The sequence below is a fragment of the Euleptes europaea genome, chromosome 12 (assembly GCF_029931775.1).
Source record: "Euleptes europaea isolate rEulEur1 chromosome 12, rEulEur1.hap1, whole genome shotgun sequence".
Lineage (NCBI taxonomy): Eukaryota > Metazoa > Chordata > Lepidosauria > Squamata > Sphaerodactylidae > Euleptes > Euleptes europaea.
Genome location: NC_079323.1, coordinates 32,090,766 through 32,112,232, shown reverse-complemented (window position 1 = coordinate 32,112,232; position 21,467 = coordinate 32,090,766). Strand labels below are relative to the sequence as shown.

General features: G+C 39.7%; 2 protein-coding genes across 2 annotated transcripts in view; one reads left to right on the top strand and one right to left on the bottom strand.

Annotated features, from left to right (window-relative positions):
- Positions 1 to 21,169, top strand: part of SLC35A5 (solute carrier family 35 member A5) — a 134,234-nt gene extending 113,065 nt beyond the window's left edge. Inside the window, exon 7 of the mRNA XM_056858278.1 lies at positions 21,159 to 21,169. The gene's annotated coding sequence lies outside the window, so the exon portion shown is untranslated. The remainder of the gene's footprint in view (positions 1 to 21,158) is intronic.
- CD200R1 (CD200 receptor 1) lies at positions 1,616 to 17,183 on the bottom strand. Its single transcript, XM_056858279.1, has 7 exons — positions 17,102 to 17,183; positions 14,708 to 14,818; positions 6,692 to 7,003; positions 4,206 to 4,454; positions 3,147 to 3,264; positions 2,643 to 2,700; positions 1,616 to 1,754 (listed from the first exon to the last, which is right to left on the bottom strand). The coding sequence occupies exons 1-7, from the start codon at positions 17,181 to 17,183 to the stop codon at positions 1,638 to 1,640; spliced, it is 1,047 nt and encodes a 348-aa protein (XP_056714257.1). The 3' UTR covers positions 1,616 to 1,637.
- Positions 21,170 to 21,467: the final 298 nt, after the last annotated feature.

Here is a 21,467-nt window from a genome sequence, read left to right as displayed (position 1 = left end):
GAAAATGGCTGCTTTGGCAATTGGACTCTATGGCCCTCCTCTCCCCAAACCCCGCCCTCCTCAGGCTCTGCCCCCAAAACCTCCCACTGGTGGTGAAGAGGAACCTGGCAACCCTAGGGGGCAGGCTAAGTACTTCTTTTCCTTTTGCAAAACCATTGCTATTTTTGTCTTATTTTTGTTATTTTAACTCCACAACTGAAATGTAACTGCACAGAGAAAAGCAATACTTAAGCTTCTTTGGGAAAATATTCTCCCCTTGAGAAAAATAACTGCTATCTAACAATTAATTCATGAATACTTCAGATGTATAAATAACTAATTAGGATCTCAGGAATGGAACAGATGAAAAATTCAATGGAGAATTCACTTCCAACGCACAGTGACGCTAAGAATCAATGTCCTCCAAAATGTCCTATCGTTAACAGCCTTACTCAGTCTTGCAAATTGAGGGCTGTGGCTTCCTTCATAGAGTTAATCCATCTCATGTTGGGTCTTCCTCTTTTCCTGCTGCCTTCAACTTTTCCTAGCATTATTGTTTTTTCCAGTGACTTGTGTCTTCTCAAAATGTGACCAAAGTATGATAGCCTATTTAGTCATTTTAGCTTCTAGAGACAGTTCAGGCTTGATTTGATCTAGAATCCAGTTATTTGTCTTTTTGGCGGTCCACGGTAATCCATAATGCTCTCTTCCAACACCACATTTCAGAGGAATCTACTTTCTTCCTGTCAGCTTTTGGAGAATACAGCACGATATTAAGTGACATCTGGAACCATAGCTTTGTTTCCAGTTGCAACTTATAGCCAAAAAAAACCCCCCCAAAAGACAAAGCAGTGCAAAAATGTGCTAGTGTGGAAGCTGCCCCAAAGAACAGTAACCAGTGAGATGACCCTTGATCTCTCCGGTCCAAATCTGACTCTGCATCCACAACACCATATTGGTTCTGCTGACATACAGAACAAACACATTTGTATCACATCTGGGGCCAATACTTGCATAAAAATCAATTTGTGCTTCCCATGGCACAGATCCTTAGAATCCTGTGGTGTGGCAAATATCTAAGCTCTTTCATTACTTGAAATTGTCCTCTTGTGGAATGACTTGACTTTTGAAATGCCTCTTCACTTCCCACAGTACTTTCATAGGGCTTCATTTTTAGATGAGCGCTCTGCTTGGATAAGGATTTGGCAGTTGTATAATAGCAGTAATTAGAACTACCTTGTCCCATGGCTCTCAAAACAGCTTTCTAAAGTTAAATGCCAAAACTGGAAAAAAATGTTGGCCATATATCATGTCAATGTGAAAAAAAGAAGATCTACTATCTAAGCACAGAGCTGGAAAATAACTGCAGAATTATTTGACCCTGTGGTTCTTTTGTCACTGGGAGAAAATGGGGGGGGGGAGTAGTCTGGGGTAAATGATGCCTCCAATTAGCCAGCAGGGGAAAAAACTGGTAGACAATTTGGGTTTTTAACAAGTGATGGAGAGAATAGGACACTGAACATATGACAAGAATTGAGAAACATTTGCCCATGTTCTTTGGTAAGGCCATTTTAAAAAGGCAACAGCCGTCTTCCCTCTTCCTATTATGCCGTGTTTCTCTCTCTCCTTTGCACACAAAGCTAGAGTCAGATGGAGACTTATGTGGAAGGTAAAACCCCTGGTGGAAAGTGTTTGCCTACTGAGGTGTCAAACGTGGAATCATAGATCACATTTTCCATTTGCACAAAGGTGGCGTAGGGCTCCATCTCATTCTCCTACAAGAAAAAGACACATCTCTTGAGAATGAAATATGGATCATAATCCACCTTCCAAACAGAGTTCAAAAGTGTTTCTAAAAAGGGAAGGAAGTCTCTAAAACTCAATAATTTATTTTGTTACATTTGGGAGAATGCTTTGATTTATCCATTTGAAAAAGAACATGAAAGGTGACTTTTATGCACATGGTTTTTATGTGAAACATAATGGAAAAAAATAACAATTATTACCATATATTGGTTACTTTTGATAGAATATTCAGACATTACAAACACTGTCCAGTTAATTTATTTACTTACTTCATTTATACCTCACTTTCCCCCCAATGTGGACCCAAAATGGTTTACAACATTCTTCCCTCCTCCATTTTATCCTCACAACAACCCTATATGGTAAGTTAGGCTGAGAGTGTGTGACTGACCCAAAGTCACTCAGCAGGCTTCCATGGCAGAGCGGGGATTTGAACCTAGGTCTCCCAGATTAACCTAATGGAATCAAGACTGGCTCTTGTTTATTCTCATGGTTGTGTGTTGTGCATGGATGAAAGACTGAACGCTTCATTGTTCAGGAAATCTTTGACTACCCACAATTTGTTTCTTGCCCACAGCTCAGGATGTAGAATTTATTTCCATGTTTCTAATCTCATGTAATTTTCAAGAGACCACAAAGAGTCATTGAGATTGAATCTCCAAACTTTAAATGATTTTTTCCGCTTCACAAATGATTATTTCTCTGCACAGCTACCAGGCAGTAATAGTAAGTGAAGCTTGCATGGCATAGTAATATTGGCTAGGATGTTGTGCATCTGTGCAGTGGTTAAAAAATATTGTCCCCTTTTAATTAAAGGATTTTCACAGCTGAGTACATTCCATATTTATTTGCCTCACCTGGATGCTGGGTCTTGAAATTGTTTCTGGACTTTTAGATGTATTGACTTCCTTTTGCCTGACAGAAAAGGAGAATATAATCAGATTGCATCTCTCCAGCTGGATACCACCCCAAATCAGTTTGGATCAATATACAGTGTTCTCATATCAAATTACTAAGCATCCCTTTTGATTTTCCAGCTTGATTTTATTAATCACTGCTATGACACCACAGCTCATATGATCAAGTGCCCAAGTGTCAATGCAAATATGTAGGGCCAATTTGTCCCCAGGGCACAGAGCTCTTACCTCAACCCTTAGCATTGGTGCTGTTCTTCTTTTCCCCCCTGAATGGCATAAAGAGAGCCCCTTACACTTCCTCCTATGGACCATTGCCCCAAACCCAGAGGCAGAAGAGCACAATTTTATACAGCTTTCTTTGTTTGAAAATGATGGTCATGGTGGCAGCTGATCAATAGTAAAAGGCTGAATAACTCACTTACAAAAGGCCTTTATCATACATACTTTCCTAAGAAGAGTCTGACGAGGTAGATGAGAAGCAAAATCAGAATAGCTCCCGGAACAGCGAGGATGGAATACAGAAGGGGGCCTTTAGAATCCTTCCATTTTTTGCCATTTCTGCCTGAAGATTTGCAAAAAGCCAGAAATATTAATTAGGAGAGATCAGATAAGTTTATTCAATAACTCAGTCAACAGTAGTTAAAAGTTATAGACTCAGTAGAGTTGAAATGGCAAGCTGTGCTACGGTGAGCCAAATCTCTGAGCCAAACATGATAAAAAAGAAAAGTTTAAAATGGTTTTTCTTTCTATTTTGTTTCCAAACCATTTCGATATTTTACACTGGGGGTAGAATTTTCCTTCTAGCTGTAAAAGCAACTGGAGCTCATGGTGCTGAACAGGAATCTGGGCTAATCCTTAATCCCCAGGTTGTCCACGAGACTCATAAGATTTTAATGTATGCACTTTAGCTGTGAAGTTTAAATGAGATACGGACAGTTAACTACTTCCTGCACACACAAGTTGCTAAGGAAGCTCACAACGCAGAATCAATACTTACAATCAACAATTAAAATAAGTAGAATCATCAAACATCAAAGAATGCAGTCAATGATACCAAGACCATGAAGAGAAAGCTGCAGCATAACTAAAACAACTAGAGTCAGACCATCTCCGAAACAACTGATAAAATAGCATGACAGGGAAGGATACACAGTATCATGGGCAGTTAGAAAGTCTGTATTTGCATAACTCATATATTTCTAAAACTTAGGGGTTGCCATTTAAACTAAAAATGGTGGACATTGATATAAAGCAAACACATAAAAAAGGGAAAAAAACATCAATAAAGAACCTAAAAATAAAGACAAACAAGTGGGGGGGTATAATGAAGAAGATGATGAAGCAGCATAAAATGAAGGAAGTTATCAAGACGTACGGAAAAAGGAAAGACTTCAGCTGACAGCAGAACGTGTACAAACTGGGGACTGTTCTGAGAACTCTCAGAAGAGAATTCCAAAAAGTAGAAATTACAACCAAACATAGAGATAAGAGCCATAATGTTACCTGAGGGGAGACTTAAGACTCGGGAGTTGTTCCAAGCTGGATGGGAAACGTAGCAAGTTAAGATATTCTCTTCAGCACTGGTGATATTATATGTGCTTATGATAGTCTTTGTGCCATTAGGCAAAGTTTTAATCACAGTGCTAAAATCCCCTTTAAGGCCCCATGAGATCTGGGCAGCTGGTTTTCCTGCAGCTGCCATACACACAGCGGTTCCATTGTAGCCATAGGTCAGGCGCACCTGAGGAGGCACTGAAGGCAAATGGCAGAAAGAGTCAGCTCAATTTACCAAGCGTAATAGGATGAGATCTGCTCTAGGAAAGCATAGCTAGGTAAAGTTAAAAGGGATACAACCATGGCCATTTATGCATGGGAGGTTTTGCCTTGGATTTGCTGCTCTGTAGATGCACATTTTCCCCATCCAAATTCTCAAAACTCTGCACGGGGGCTTATTTTTGAGTTTTGAGAACTCAGATGGGGAAAATGTGCATCTACAGAGTGGCAAAACCTCCCATGCATAAAGGGCCCATATTGTTTATATCTATGGTGAGATCATGGAAAGGGTTTTGAACAGAAGTGCTGCTTACCTGATGAGTAAAGCCATTTCCATAGCAAACACGTTTCCACCCCTGCGAGCATTTTGAAAATGCAGAGTGAGTAGTTTCAAGCCCTGAATCATCCACTATTCCTTGAACTATGAAACTTACCAGGTTAAGTGTTCACAACATTCATTCAGAAAGCAGAGTGGATGGTTGTGCCACTCCACACAACAACTTCTAGCTGCACTGTGGTTTCTACAAGCCCATTTGACAAGAAGAAAGTAATGCCTGTGAACCGAAGAGTACAGGACAGGTCCCAATCCTAGCAGTACCTGCTTCCCTTAGCAAGGACTTTCCAGACACCTAAGTGCTATTTTTAAAAGTTGTCAGCTCGGTGGAAAAGTTTTTATCCACAGAAGGTGCCTTCTTGTGGTCCCAATGAATAGCACTGCTGAACAATTCTCTTTGGTGTCACTCTTTGAAAGCATTCCCAAGAAAGATTATAAAAACCAACATCAGCATAGATATTTCCTTTCTATCAAACATTTTGCAATTCTAGTGGGCATGATTTGGGGAAGAGAGGAAATCCACCCAGGTGCATGCTGCTTAAATGGGGATGCTACCATATGTACTGTGAATTTTGAAAGTATATTGGAAGCACATTTCAGTGATCCAACTGAGCTTTCTCTAAAGTGCTTCATAGTGAATCTAGGAAAAGCATTTATTTTACTAAATACCAAGAAGTATTCTTTCTTCCCTGACCTTCTTCTCTCTGTGTCTGCTCTGACATATTATCTACAATCAGTCCCAAATATTTTTCTCCCCCTGCCCAGCATTATGCATTCTTCCATACTTATCATTGAGCCATGCTTATCCCTTCTCTGTCCATGAATTTCATTCATCCAGAAAAAGTTTGAACAACAATCATCATTAATTTCCCCTGAGGCTAATACTGAGAGCCCCCCAATGTGGATGGCCCAGGCTAGCCTCTTTTCGTCAGATTTCAGAAACTAAGTAGAGTCAGTCCTGGTTTGTATTTAGATGGGAGACCACCAAGGAATATCAGGGTTGTTATGCAGAGGAAGACAATAGCAAACCACCTCTGTTAGTCTCTTGCCTTGAAACCCCTCCCGAGTTGCCATAAGTTGGCTGCGACTTGATGGCACTTTACACACACACAATATTGAGAATTTATTGAGTCAAATTATCTTCCGCTTTTATGCTATAACATTAACTCCTATTGAAAACACTGTGTCCCCTCCCCCCAAACAAAGCATTTTTCTGGACCACCATGGACATCTCTCCCACATTTTATATTACTAGTTACACTCCGCTACTGTATGCTGAGTTGTGTTCTTCCAAGCCCTTTCACCTTTGTACTTCCTATTAGGAAGCAGGCTTATTAGGGTTGCCAGGTCCCTCTTCGCCACCGGCGGGAGGTTTTTGGGGCAGAGCCTGAGGAGGGCGGGGTTTGGGGAGGGGAGGGACTTCAGAGCCATAGAGTCCAATTGCCAAAGTGGCATTTTCTCCAGGTGAACTGATCTCTATTGGCTGGAGAGCAGAAGATTTCCAGCTAGTACCTGGAGGCTGGAAACCCTAAAGCTTATACATAAAGCAACACATGTTGGGTCTGTCTCTCACAGGGTCTCTTTCTTTCTCTCATTATTCATGTGGAAGAGAAAGCCAAGGAGAGACATTTGTAATGAGAATTAACATTCTGGCCAATGTCGGCTTTACATTTCCATTTAAAACCATTTTGAAGCAAGAGCTGTTTTAAACCTCATGTGTGAAAATGCCCTCTGTGAGCTGGGAGTACCACGTCACTTCTCTCTTTTACATACTACCTAGAAAACATTAATAGATATGGAATAGTAGCAGCAGAACTGGATATATTTGTAGAAGTATTAGATGATGGTTTACAGGAAAAGAATAGCACAAGATGTTGCTTACCTAACACGGTTAGAGCATATTCGCGGATGAAAGTGCCCTCATTGATTGAACTAGAACACTTATAAAATCCTTCGTTGAAAATCTGCACTGACTTTATAAGAAGAGCTTGTTCTTTTTCTGGTCTAGATAACCACTTAATATTCTCAGTGCAGTTTGTATCAGATAGATTTTTGCTACTCATGTAGGATAAATAACATGTCTCATTTATAAATTTCACATTCCATACTGTTAGCAAGGTTTTTTGCCTTTCCGTTTCCCAAGGATTCTTCAGTATGAACGATGTACCAACCATCGCAGTTACGTTAGATTTTTCTGTACAGAAGACAGAGAAAGAAAAACATCATCAGAAGGTGTTAACGATGTAACTGGGTTTGTGCCGAATTCCTAGTCCTGGACCCCCAAACATTCCCTGCTAAAAGCCAAACTGGCTCACAAAGAAAGATAATATCCCACTGTATTTATCCCCACAACTGGCTGCTGCAGTTCTGATGTACGCCTTAGGCGGTTATGCTGTTAACTTGTTGTTACCTTCCCTGAGACCAGCCTTGGCCAGGGATTGACGGCAGGATAGAAATCAAAATAAATAGATGAATAAAATACTTAAGAAAATTTAATAAATGAATAAAAAGAGTATACATGTTTTGTTCAAGTCTTTCAGGCAGAGCAAGGGAAAAAAGAAAAGGTTTTTTAAAAAGTCCTTCTTTCCTATACTATGGACTTCCTAAATGCTGTTTAATTAGGACAGGGTAGCGTTACTTAACAAAAACAACAACAACACATTTATTGGCATATGTTCACAATAAGTACAAAGACTATAGAACACAAAAACTAGGACTAAACAAAGTCAAGATTTAAATTCTCAGAGCCTCATAGCTAGTTGCAAAAATTTTGCTACCCTGTCTATTGTGGCAAGATTTTGTCCAGAAAGAAAAGGTTGTACCTTGCACTTGCCCGAAGTTCCATTCTTTTTTTTTTTTTATAATTTTTTTATTGATTTTTATAATAAATCCAAAAAAAGAAAAAGAAAGAAAAAAAAGAAAAAAATATACATAATAATAATAAAATAAAAATAAAAATACATAGAGCGTACAGTTCTGTTATTACACTGTTCATATAAAAACATATATTGTTAATATTGTTCTACATATATTGTTATACATAATTTGTTATACATATAAGGATATATATTACGCCCTACTTCAAAAATCCACCACCCACCACAGTGCCCATCACCAATGGACTTCCGATGGGGTGTGTTGACTAATAAAAAAAAAATCACATTGTTATACATTAATTAAAATCACATTATACTATAATTCGTTAACTATATTTTTAAAATCCGTTTTTGCCGATTTATCCCAGTATGCAGCGGCCTTTGACCACATAATTTTAAATTCCTCCCTATCTTTACCATGTAAGGATACTGTAATTTTGGCCATCCGCATATACAACCATAATTTTTCTCTCCATTCTCTAATTGAAGGTTTAATCGTTTGCTTCCACTTTTTTGCAATTATAATCCTAGCTGCTGCGAAACTATATTGACATATGACTCTATCACCTTTATCCAATTCTCTATTTGGAATGCCCAATAAACAAAAAGCGGGATCTCGCTTAATTTTTACTTTAATAAGATTATTAGTTTCATTCATAACTAATTGCCAAAATCTCCTATTTTTTTTACAAAACCACCAACTATGCATAAACGTGCCTATATCAGTACCACATTTCCAACATAACGCTTTGTCATCTTTTTTCATTTTACTTAATAAAACCGGGGTTATATACCATCTATAAAACATTTTATATAAATTTTCTCTTATTTCATTCGAAATAGTAAACCTAAATTCATTTTTCCAAAGCTTTTCCCAAATTTCCAAATCAATATTATATCCTAAATCTCTCATCCATTTCAACATGACTGGTTTGATCCTTTCTTGTTCTAAGTTCAATTCTATAAGTATTTTATAAATCCTACCAATCAATCCTTTATTACCTTTCAATAATACTATCTCAAAGTTAGATTTAGTATGATTAAATCCCAATCTATTATCTTTAATAAAAACATCATTTAGTTTATAATACATAAACCAGTCTTTTAGTTGAAGTTCTTCACGCGTTTTCAATATCCATGTCCCATCTCTATATTCTATCAATTCTCTATAGATATCACAGTCCAAATTTAGATGTGCACCTCTTCGCATAAAAGCTTCTATAGGATTTATCCAACCGGGAGTTTTACTTTCTAAAGCATCTTTATATTTATTCCATACTTGTAATAAGTTTTTCCTGATAATATTAGAATTAAATTCCTTATTCACTTTCTGTTTCTCATACCATAAATAAGCATGCCACCCGAATCGTAGTTTATATCCTTCTAATTCTAATAACTTAGGATTCTCCAAGAGAATCCAATCTTTAATCCAGGTGAAACATGCCGCTTGGTAATACATTTTTAAATCTGGTAATCCCAATCCTCCCGTCTCCCTTAATTCTATTAAATTATTATATGCAATCCTATGTCTCTCTTTACCCCAAAGGAATCTCAAAATATCTTTTTTCCATTCCTCAAATATCTGTACCCCTGTCACTATTGGTAAATTTTGAAACAGAAAAAGCATCTTAGGCAGTAACATCATTTTAATTACTGATATTCTTCACCAAAGTGATAAAGGGACCTTTTCCCAACTTATCAGATCTTTTTTTATTTGTTGCCATTGTTTCACATAGTTGTCCTGAAATAAATTAAGGTTATTATTCGATAACCATATACCTAAATATTTAACTTTATGTTCAATATTGAGTCCCGACTTTTTGATCAATGTTTGTTGCTGTGAAAGAGTCATATTTTTAACCAAAATTTTTGTTTTTGCCTTATTAATTTTAAAACCTGAAATCTTTCCATAAACCTCCAATATTTTATTCCATCTGTCAAACTGTTCAATCGGATCAATCAAAAAACATACTAAATCATCCGCATAAGCTTTAAGTTTGTAATGATTTCTCCCTATTCTTACCGCTACTACATCATTAAATTTTCTAAGATTATCCAGTAATACCTCTAATACTAAAATAAAAAGTAAAGGGGAAAGAGGACAACCCTGTCTCGTTCCCCTTTGAATTTCAATCTTTGGTGATAAAGACCCATTCACAATCAAATTAGCTGTTTGATATGTATATATACTTTTTATGGCAGTTTTAAAACTATCACCAAAACCCATATATTCTAATACCTTAATCATAAACTGCCAATTAACATTATCAAAAGCTTTTTCGGCATCCAAAAATATAAAAGCTATTGGTGTTGTGTCTTGTTCCGCATATTCTAAAAGATCAATTACCACCCTAACATTTTGACTAATCAGTCTTCCTGGTAGAAATCCAGCTTGATCATCATGTATTAATTGGTTCAGTACTCCTTTTAATCTAGTAGCTAAAATTGCTACAAATAGTTTGTAATCAATATTTAGCAATGAAATCGGTCTGTAGTTTTTAACTTCCAATGTATCCGAATTCACCTTTGGTATTAAGGCTATATTTGCCTGTTTCCAGGTCTGAGGGATAATACCTTTTGTCATCCCTAAATTCATAACTTCCAAAAGATAGGGGATTAATTGCTCTCTAAATGTTTTATAATAATATGCTGTAAAACCATCTGGTCCAGGAGATTTATTCAGCTTACTTTTTTTTATAGCCTGCTCCAATTCGTCCATGATTATTGGAGAATCTAAAAATTCTTTATTTTCTTGCGTTATTTTTCGCCAATCCCATTTAGCAAGATAAACTTCCATTTCTACCTCTGAAACTGACTTTTTTTTATATAAATCTGTATAAAATTTCACAAATGTATCTACTATCTTCTCCTTAGCTCTTGTTATCTTGCCCTCCCTTCTTATTTGAGTTATTGGTAATTTTTTATCTTTCTGTTTAATTTGCCAAGCTAACATTTTACCTGGTTTATTAGCATGTTCAAAAAATCTTTGTTTAGTATACATAACTTTTCGTTCAATTTCTTCAGCAAGTAAAAATTCATATCGATGTTGACAATTTCTAATCTTATTTTGTTGTTCTAATTTAGCCCCTTTGTCTTGCAGTCTATTTAAATATCTCTCCGCCTGCTTTATTTCATCTAATATGCATTTTTTCTTAGTCTCCCTATCCCTATAATATCTTGTATTTTGTTGAATTAAAAATCCCCTAATTACTGCTTTGCCAGCGTCCCAAACTATGTCTTCACTGGTACCTTTATCCATATTTTCTTTAAAGTAATTTAATATTTCAGTTTTCAATTTGTCTACAATTTTTTTATTATTTAATAGAAAATCATTAATTCTCCAGGGTTTATAACCTCTATTTCCCATTTCAATTTTAGCTGATACCGCGTTGTGGTCTGACAACACCCTAGGTAAAATCTCACAATTTTCTAAATTCTGTACCAGACCCTCTGACATCCATATCATGTCTATCCTGGAACACGTGAGATGTCTCTGTGAAAAAAAAGTATATTGCTTCATATTACCATGTGTCAACCTCCAGACATCAAACATATCCCACTGATCTGTAAGAACATCAAAAATCCCTGGTAACTTTCCTTCATTGCTAACTTTTTTCTTTTTCCCAGATCTATCAACCTTAGGTACCTTAACTCCATTAAAGTCCCCCATCCATATCATTTTTTCTGTAGCATATTCAGCTAATAATAATGCTAAGTTCTCATAAAATACCTTTTGATTTGTGTTAGGTGCATATATTCCCACAAGCAATACCTTTTGGTAACCAATTGTTACCTCCAACAGCAAAACTCTTCCCTCTATATCTTGAAAAATAACTTTTGGTTGTAATGAAACAGGTATATACATAGCTATTCCATTAGTCTTTTTACTACTATTACAAGCCGTAAATAAAGTACCCAACCTAGCATGTTCCAACCTGAAAACATCCTTAGGGAGTATATGCGTTTCCTGTAAGCAGATAATGTTAGCATTAAATTTTCTTAAATGAAGAAAAATTTTCCTCCTTTTGTTGGGAGAGTTCATTCCATTAACATTCCAAGATATGACCTGTAACATATCAAATTTTTAATTAAATTCCATTAAATCCACAATAAGTACATTTTTAACTCCTGTTGCTGCAACCCCCCTCTACCCCCCATATCCATTCAATCTTCAGTCTTCAGGTTCCTCATTTGGAGAGTCCTCTGATGAAACTACTGGCAAATCTCCACCACCAGAAGCTTCAGATGCCTTTTCTTCTTCTGTAGACTCTCTAGTTGGAGCTTATTTAGCTGGCTTGAGAGGCTTAACCAGTTCTGCATCATATCTTCTTAAAAACTGGTCTGCCTTATCCACTTCCGTGAACTTGAACCTTTTCGCCTTAAAGATAAAAGAGACCCCCTGCGGGTATTCCCATCTGTATTGAATTCCACTGAGTCTCAAACGCTGGGCAATCTCCATAAAATCCTTCCTCTTCCTCAGCAATCTTGCAGGTATTTCTTTCATCAGCCTCAGTGACTCATCTCCAACTTTCAATGGTGTTTTGTAATGAGTATTAAGTATTAAGTCTCTGTGGCTTCTAGAAAAAAGTTGAACCAGGCAGTCCCTCGGTACTTTATTCCTGGTTGCATATGCTGAATTTATTCTGTAGGCTGTCACAATCATCCCTGCAATGACCTCTTCAGATTCTTGCAAAAAGTCTGCCAAGAGAACCATCAGATATCTTCGCAAGTCCCGATCCTCAATTTTCTCTCGCAATCCACGAATACGTAGGGAAGATTCTTTTATCTTGAGTTCCATCATTGCCATCTGATCATTTTGGGTCTCTTGTCTGTCAGCTACAGATGTTATTGACATCTCCAGGGTATCCACCTTCTTCTTAGTTTCTTTGGTTTCTTGTGAATTTTTTTTTAACTTGGTTTCTACCCTGTCTTGCCTGACAGCCAAAGATGAAATAGTGTCCTGCAAGGAAGCTATTGCAGCTGAATTCTGAGCTATAGTAGCTGTATTCTGAGATAGCTCCTGTTTCATTTCTGTCACATCCTGATGAGTCTTAGTTAAGAGTTCAAAAACAGAAGCCAGAGTCACTTCAGGTTTAGTTTCTGGTTTGGTTTTTAAAGGCATCTTAGCAGCAATGGATGTTGTTGCTATTGGAGAAGTTATCTGTTTGGTTGTTTGAGTTATTTGGGTCACAGAGGAGCGTCTGATAGGAGGCTGTACCACCAACTTTGTATCCTTTAAAATGTCCTTGGTGTGTTTCTCTTTCTCACCCATTGGTGAGCCAAAAAGACTGAAGTTAGAAAGTTGTAATCCAAGGGAAAATAGGGGGGGGGGCAAAAAATTTCTTTTATATCATTTCATTCAGGTAAAACATATGGAGAGAACAATCACTGTGAGCAATAGGAAAAAATTCTATGCCATATCACTTAATTGTTCTCTTTTTTATTTCTGAGTACTCTTGGCTTTAAAGAGAAAACTTTTTGAGTGCGTCACTCAACTGGCAAAAAGCCAAAAATCACAAAACCAGAGCGTAACTGAATTATAGATGGTTCAAAAATTGTCCTTCACAAAAGAAAAATTGCCACACACCCCAAATTAGTGATTTTAAAGTCCAAACAGAGAATCTTTATTTATATTTCAAAGAAAAACAAAATCGGGTCCCACCTCGCTCTCTCCTGCCGTCTTCTTTAAGATGGCGCCGGCTCTTCGGTGAAATCCGCCAGAGCGACCGCCGCCGATTTCTCGGCGGTTATCGCTCCCCTGGCAAGACCACCACCGGCACCCAGGACTGCATCCCCTCTTGCCCCGAGGGGTGCCGCTTGCCGGCTCTTCCCAGGGCTATTTTTAGCCCGTCGGCAGCGAACGGCAGGAGCGCGGGAGCTCCGCGCTTGTGACGGGGGGGTCGCCCGACCCGGAAGCCCCCGAAGTTCCATTCTAATGAACTAAGAGTGGGTTTGGCTGAAATGTCAGCGTAAAAAGGGCAATACAGAAAAACATGCTGTAATGATTCTACACATCTCAGTCTGCAAGGGCAGAGTCTATTTATGTATGTGGTTTTCTGAAACCTCCCTAATAGCTCAGCTGAGGGTAGAACATTCAACCTTGCAAGCCCGAAGGCTCTACGTTGCTGTGGGCTAGTCAGGTGATAGGAATAGAATGTGGGCCTGCCAAGGATGGTGAAATCCCCAGATATAACGGGGAACAGGTTTTCCTGGCTGCACAATTAAGTTCTTGGAGTTCTATATCTAGGGTTCGGCATTTTATGATTTTATATGCAGGTGCTTCAGAAGCCAGTGCAAGCAAGCCTAGAGAGATTCCTAAAGTTTAGATTTTTTGTTCAATATGGTCTCACCATTTGGAAGACTGATATTCATTGAGCATCAAATAGGTAAAACTAGTGGAATCAGGGCTAAAAAGTAAATGCGGCCAGAATTTGATTGTTAGCAGTCATGCTTTGGTTTCAGTACAGATTGGGATTCCAAGAATCCTACATAAAAAGGAAGATTGAAGGATCTCAATTGCTTGATTGAAAACATTGATCCATATTGGGATGGGAACATTAAAACCTTTGAGCGCTGCGGGCACATATTGGCTACCCCTTGTATAAAAAAAAAAAGCAAGCCACTACCCGTATACACATTAGGCATAACTCCTGTTTTAAGAGAGCCCACAAAGGATAAAGGATCTAATGGCTGCAGAATTGGGATGTAAAAGAGACAGTATGTGAAAACCGGAATTCAGTGCTTATGCTTATGAATCAACTGATTCTCTCTGAAATTATGAAGGGGAAATTCATTCTGCATTTATTTTTCTGAATCTATCATGCAAGCTGTGATCTAAAATTCATGTCTATAGATTAGACATTGTAACTTTTTAAACTTGTTTATGTATATGAACCATGGGCTTTACTTGACCTGTTGATCAAGCCATTTTTGTTATAAAATGAAAGAAACCACGTGGATGTAAAATGGTATTATAATCTGTGCTGCAGTATTAATGAAGTTGAGACGGTAGCCAACATTACCTTCTGCCAGCTGAGATGTAGTCTTGGTCACCATCATTGTGCTAGCTGAGTTGTTGACAAGAAGATACTGTACAGAGTTGTTCCGAATGGAGCCTGTTGCTGGGAATGACCCTAAAAGGAGTCATGATACAACACTGTAAAATTGGTCTCATCCTGTCTCATATTTATATATTCCAAATACCTTTCTATTCTTTTCTAAATTAAAAGCTGGAAAAAAATTGATCAGGCAAGTAAGACACAGGTTCATGTGTCTGATAGTTATCAAAATGTGTTAATGAGACCTACTATGTATATGCATGTTCTCCAGAAGGTCCCAACCATCTTCCACAGACATTTCTTTTCTAGAAACTGTACAGTTTACTATAACTTTAACGTCACATTACATTGATAGGAATTATTAGATGTCTATGTTGCTCATGAAAGTGGAACCAGATCTTAGTATCCTATGACAATTTTGAAAAGGAAAAAAAACTCGCACAAGCATATTTGGGATGTCTTCAATGCTCCAAGCCAAATTCCAACGTATCTCAGAATAGTCAAATATTTCACCAAAAAAAATCTTTTGTTTGGCAGAAGTCAGCATGTTTTGCAACTTCCAGAACACGTTTCAAATATCTAAAGCTTAGTTGTGCATATGAGATGCAACATTTCTTTTGTTAGATCCGCCCTTCTGCAGATTTAATACCCGTTCTGTGGGATGTTCTCAGAGAATCTTTTTCTGAAAAGAGGGAGAGGCTGCATCTCTCCGGAGCACTTGACCATAATTCCCTGGGTCACTGTGCAGTAGAATAAGCCTGGAGAGGTGAACTTTTAATTGATGTCTAGAAACTTGTAACATCCCCATTCCCCTGGTTCAGCGGAGCCAACTATGGGGCCATTTTCTCACAGGCCCAACAAATAAAATCAAGTTGGAAGGATAAAACCAGCTTTTGTTACGTAGGTGTAGAGTTCTATACTGTCTACGCTGACCAGTTCCAGAGATTGATGTTTGGTTTAGAAGTAGGGTTGCCAACTGCCAGGTAGTAGCAGGAGATCACCTGCTAATTCATCTGATCTCCAGCTGATAGAGATCAGATCACCTGGCGAAAAATGGCTGCTTTGGCAATTGAACCCTATGGCATTGAAGTCCCTCCCCTCCCCAAACCCCGCCCTCTTCAGGCTCCGCCCCCAAAATCTCCCGCCGGTTGAGAAGAGGGCCCTGGCAACCCTATTTAGAAGTCCATTTTCACATAGGATTGGATCAAAAATCTAGTTTCTCTTAACAAAAGGCACTTCCATCAACATAACAGAACTTTTCTGCGTACCTGTTCCCACAGCTGCCCATTTCAGCTCCCCAAAATGGAGGAGAGCAGAGGGCTGTAGCAGGAACACAGATAACAGTAAAGTTCTGTTCCACTGATGGAAATGCCTTCAGTTAACAGAAAACATACTCTGGACAGTTACATCAGTCACAAAGCATATAAATCAACCACAAATAAATGATGTGCTTTAAAAAAAATCCCATTGTTCTTGTAGTATGCCAAGGTTTTCCAACATGACACCCATGGGCACCATGGCGCCCGCCAGTACTTCTCTTGGTCCCCAATGAGCTTTTCAGAAAGTAGGCGGGGCCTTTGCAAGGCCTGCCTTGTTATTGGTTGCCTTCATTCAAAATAAAGTATTTTCCACAGCTGCAATAACAGGCAGCCATTGAAGGATCAGGATGCTTTGTACACACCTGGGCTTTCCTTAGTCAGTGAATGGTTCCATTGCTCCTTCAGGCTTTCCTTCTTCCCAGATAGTGTTAGGAGGGAGGTATTCCATTTGGCTCTGCCTTGTGTGGTAGCCATTTTGGGTTTGCCTCCTCCTCTTGCAGCAGCCATTTTGGGGTGGTATTCACTACCCTCTCTCAAAAGTCCAAAGTTGCCTGCAGGCTCAGAAAGGTTGAGGACCCATGGTTTACAGTGTCAGACAACAATCTGGGATACTCAAATTTGAATCCCCACTCTTCCCTGGAAGGTTACTGGGTGACCTTGAGCCAGTCACACACTCTCAGCCTAACCTACCTAACAGGGTTTTTTTCAGGATAAAATGGAGGAGAGGAGAATTATGCTTTGGGTCCCCAATGGGGAGAAGGATGGGGTATACATGAAGCAAGTAAGTAAACAAATAGATAAATAGAACAACTTCTGTTGTAACAAAAATTTAGAGATAGGCCAAGTTTCAACTGATAACGAAATTTTGGGTTTGCTACATACATATATCCCCATGGGTCCAAATGTGACAAGCAGATGGTGAACATCAAGCCAATGATTCTTTGCAACAGAGTACATCCTTCAACACAGATAATAGAGAAAGTCACAGAGATTACCAGAAAATGACATCATGTGAACACCAGGTCAATGGTGCACTTACCAACTGGTACCATGATCAGTGTGACAGCGAGCAGAATTCCAGCACTCCAGGTCTTCATAACAAGACGAACGGCAGATTTCATGGCTCACACAGTTCTCTCACCACCACATCCATTGTGCCATACATCTAGCCACTCTTACGGTGAACATCTTTTCGTATAGTCTGCGCCTGCCCAGCTAGCATCTCACTTTTCCTTTTCACATCCCTAGCTTTCCGCAGCAAGTCTGTGTGCTCCTGACTGATTAGGTCCTTATGGCTGGGGAGGCTCCTCTTTCTGCCTTGTCATTCACTAAACAGGGCTTCCTGTGCTCACTGTCAAAAGTGAACCTTGCGGAAACAGCTCAAGAAGACTTTTTGCACATGGGTTCTCTGCGCAAAACTGATGTCTGGGTGTTGATAAGCCTGTTGAACCTAGGGGGAAAAACAGCCACACACTTTGTACATCAACTCCAATCAGCACATAGAGAAGGCAGCTTATTTCTAAAGCTTTCTTTTATCTGAAATTTGTCTGAAATTTCACAGGAGACGAGCTGGAGCTGGAAGATTTTCTGCATGCTTTGATTCCAGCTGTTATTCTTCCTATATTGTCTTGAATCAAGCAACATAAATAAATAGTAAAGAAAAGTGCAATTTATATTCTCCAGTGGTATGAGTGCAAGAGTTGACAGTTGGAAGTGCAAATTTAAAAAGTTTATTATAGACACTGACTGTGGGCTTAGTTCCAGTCATATTGCTTATCGTTGGGCAGCCAGGGGCTCACAGCAGCCCACAGAAAGGAAAACGCGCTTTTCACTTCAAATGAAACAAGTCCAGGTAACATAGCAATCACAGTTTGTTTGTAAAATACAAACAATTTGTGCCAGCAGTGAAATGTGAATTCAGATTAGTTTTGCAGTGATACTTAACTAGAATGAATGTACCCCAGTATTACCCATTCCTGATGTCATATGCTTACCTTTAAACAAATCATGTATGTGACAAAGCAACAATCATTTTACCCCAACAAAATGAGGAAGTGAAGGTCCAGTTGGGAGGGAAGGTGGCATGATATAGCCCAGTCTTGTCTGATCTTGGAAGCTAAGCAGGAAGACTCTGCAGAAGAAGGCAATGGCGTTCCACCGCAGCTTCTCACTTGCCTCCAAAGCCCCTTGATGGGGTGGTCATAAGGTGGCCTGCCACTCGATAGCACTTATGTATGTAAAGGTCCAGTTGTACTTGGCCTTGCTAACCTTATATAACATTTATATTCATAGCAAATTAATCTGAAGATGGCTGATGTCAAATAGAATACACAGTTGCCTAAAGAAGGAATATCTGGGGGGGAAAGCCAGTGTGGTGTAGTGGTTAAGACCAGTGGTTAGGAGCAGTGGACTCTAATCTGGAGAACCAGGTTTGATTCCTCACTCCTCCACATGAAGCCAGCTGGGTGACCTTGGGCTGGTCACAGTTCTTTTAGAATTCTTTCAGCCCCACCTACCTCACAGGGTGTCTGTTGTGGGGAGGGGAAGGGAAGGAGACTGTAAGCCTGTTTGATTCTTCCTTAAGAGGTTAAGTATTAGGATTTGAAAATTTTAAATTTCCTGGGCTAATTTTTATCCTATCACTTAAACAATCTAGTTTACTGATGTAAAACAAATTAAGCTTCATAAAATTCTCTGCTAGGAAAGCCATCAAACTGCCAAGCCAATCCCATCACTTTCCTTGGTTCCCCAGCCTATCCACATCCCCTCTACCCTCTCAGCTAGGGTTGCCAGGTCCCTCTTCACCCTGGAGGCAGGTTTTTGGGGAGGAGCCTGAGGAGGGTGGGGTTTGGGAAGGGGAGGGACTTCAATGCCATAGAGTCCAATTGCCAAAGCAGCCATTTTTTCCAGGTGAACTGATCTCTATCGGCTGGAGATCAGTTGTAATAGCAGGAGATCTCCAGCTAGTACCTGGAGGTTGGCAACCCTACTCTCAGCTCTTCCCATGAAAGCCCTTCCTATCAGCATTGAAGCACATTGGAACCTCCACGTTCAGAGGCAACATGCCTCTGAATACCTGATGCTGGTCTATGGCCTTCATGCCATATTTTGAGTTCCCTTGAGGCAGCTGGCTGACAGCTACTATAAACAGAACACTAGACAAATATAGATAGGCGACTTCCAACAAAACCTCAGTCTGAGTTCATAGCAAAGGTAGGATCAGGTGTCCAAACATTTCCACATTTATTTATTTTCCCCAAATATCCAAACCCTGCTCAAATCAATCCCAGCCTATAGCAATTTCTTTTCTGTTCTTGCTTTCTGTGCCTTAATGAGCTGGCATTCAGAATGTAATCTTGAACAGAGCTGCACATTTCTTTCATGGATTTAGAAGGATATAACTCTCCTGGTTGGTATTTGGATGGGAGACCAACAAGGAATACCAGGGTTGCTGTGCAGAGGAAGGCACTGGCAAACCACCTCTGTTAGTCTCTTGCCATGAAAACCCCAAAAGGGGGTCGCCATAAGTCGGCTGCGACTTGACATTACTTTACACACACACACAACTCTCCCCATGGCGCAGAATGGTAAACTGCAGTACTGCAGTCAAAAGCTCTGCTCACGACCTGAATTTGATCCCGACGGAAGTTGGTTTCAGGTAGCCTGCTCAAGGTTGACTCAGCCTTCCATCCTTCCGAGGTCGGTAAAATGAGTACCCAGCTTGCTGGGGGTAAAGTGTAGAGGACTGGGGAAAGCAACGGCAAACCACCCCATAAACAAAGTCTGCCTAGTAAACATCGGGATGTGACGTCACCCCAGGGGTCAGGAATGACCAGGTGCTTGCACAGGGGACTACCTTTACCTTTAACTCTCCTTAGGATTGCACTGTCAGAGAACGGCGGCACGGCTGCTGACCAATCACCAGTCACTCGACAGTGCCCCAGCAGCTAGCCTGCCTGAATCCCCACTGTTCTTCTACTAGGCCACAGATCAGCTGCCTGGCAGTTCTAAGCATTCATTTGTGCTCTTTCAGCAGCACCAGCTCTGAATCCCTCTAAATATGTATTGAGTCATCCCAGTCACATTAATTGTAAAGGACTATTTTTTTTGCCGTTTTCCAAAATGGTAGGCGTCAGCATTCTGTGCGTGTTTAAAGAAGAAGATGCAACAGATGTGATCAAGAACCACCAAGCCTGTCTGACACAGGCAAAAAAATACAGAATGACCTTGATGGAAGATTGCAGACACTTGATTTTGGTCAGTTAGGGAATTGCTTGTGTACATGTGAAGAAGCAGATGACTCATAGTTAGGTAGGAGATGCATAACAATTTACCACAGTGGCTTTGACCGTAACCTCCAGTCACGCAGTAGGTTCAGCACTACCACAGTCACTGCCCTATAATACAATCCAGGAAAAAAGAGCAGGCATAATGGCCTTATGACCTGGCTGGAGATGACAGATGGCCTCCTCCCCATGTGGTTACAGCTGGTGTTTGGTAGTCTTTAGAGCGGTTATGATGTATTTCTTAGATAGTTGTTTCTGCCACCTTTGGTAGCTGTTTTTGAAACATAATACATCTCCAGCATTGCAAGTATTGATGAAGCTGAGGTAATCCAGAGATGAAGGATTTTAGTCGGGGGTGTAGCAACTGTATTAAGTAATCTAAACACTGCAGCTGGATCCTGCCCTCACCTGGAGCTGTTTGTGGTACAAGTAGAGACTTGCAGCCCAACAGTTACCGCGGCATCCTGTGCAATGCACATTGTTAAAGGGATGTTTGAAAAGTTGGTTTTCATTGCTTATTCTGAGAAACACCCACATAGCCAAAAGGCCTGATGTGAATTTCCTTTTGTGCCACTCCTACAGGCGATGATTTCAACAAGAGTTTAAGTTTCTTACCTTCTTCTGGCTTGTTGTGCAGAAACCCCTTTCCCCTGTTTGCAGTATCATGCTAATGACTTCAGCTCTATAATTAGAACCACTATGCAATACTTCTGAGAATTGCCATGAATCAGTAGGAACTTAGATCCCTTAGATCAGCCTCTGTACCAGAGAACTGGAGAATGGCCAATGTAACACCCATTTATAATCAAGGTTCCAGGGGGTACCCAGGAAATTACAGGCAAGTTAGATTAACGTCTGGTCCAGGTAAATTGATGGAAAGCATTATTAAAGATAGAATTGTCAAGCATATAGAAGGGCAAGCCCTGCTGAGCAAAACCCTACAAGGCTTCTGTAAAGGTAGGTCCTGTCTCACTAACCTTTTAGAGTGTTTTGAAAGTGTCAGTAAGCATGCGGACAGGAATGAACCTGTAGACATTATGTATTTGGATTTCCAAAAGGCTTTTGACAAAGTCCCCCACCAAAGACTGCTAAGCAAACTTCATAGTCATGGGATAAGAG

Coding starts and splice junctions, on each gene's coding strand:
- CD200R1 (XM_056858279.1), bottom strand. CDS start 17,183: ATGAAATCTGCCGTTCGTCTTGTTATGAAGACCTGGAGTGCTGGAATT. Junction 4,455..6,691: donor ATATGCTCTAACCGTGTTAG/GTAAGCAACATC, acceptor ATTTGCCTTCAG/TGCCTCCTCAGGTGCGCCTG. Junction 2,701..3,146: donor GTCAGACTCTTCTTAGGAAA/GTATGTATGATA, acceptor CTTTTCTGTCAG/GCAAAAGGAAGTCAATACAT.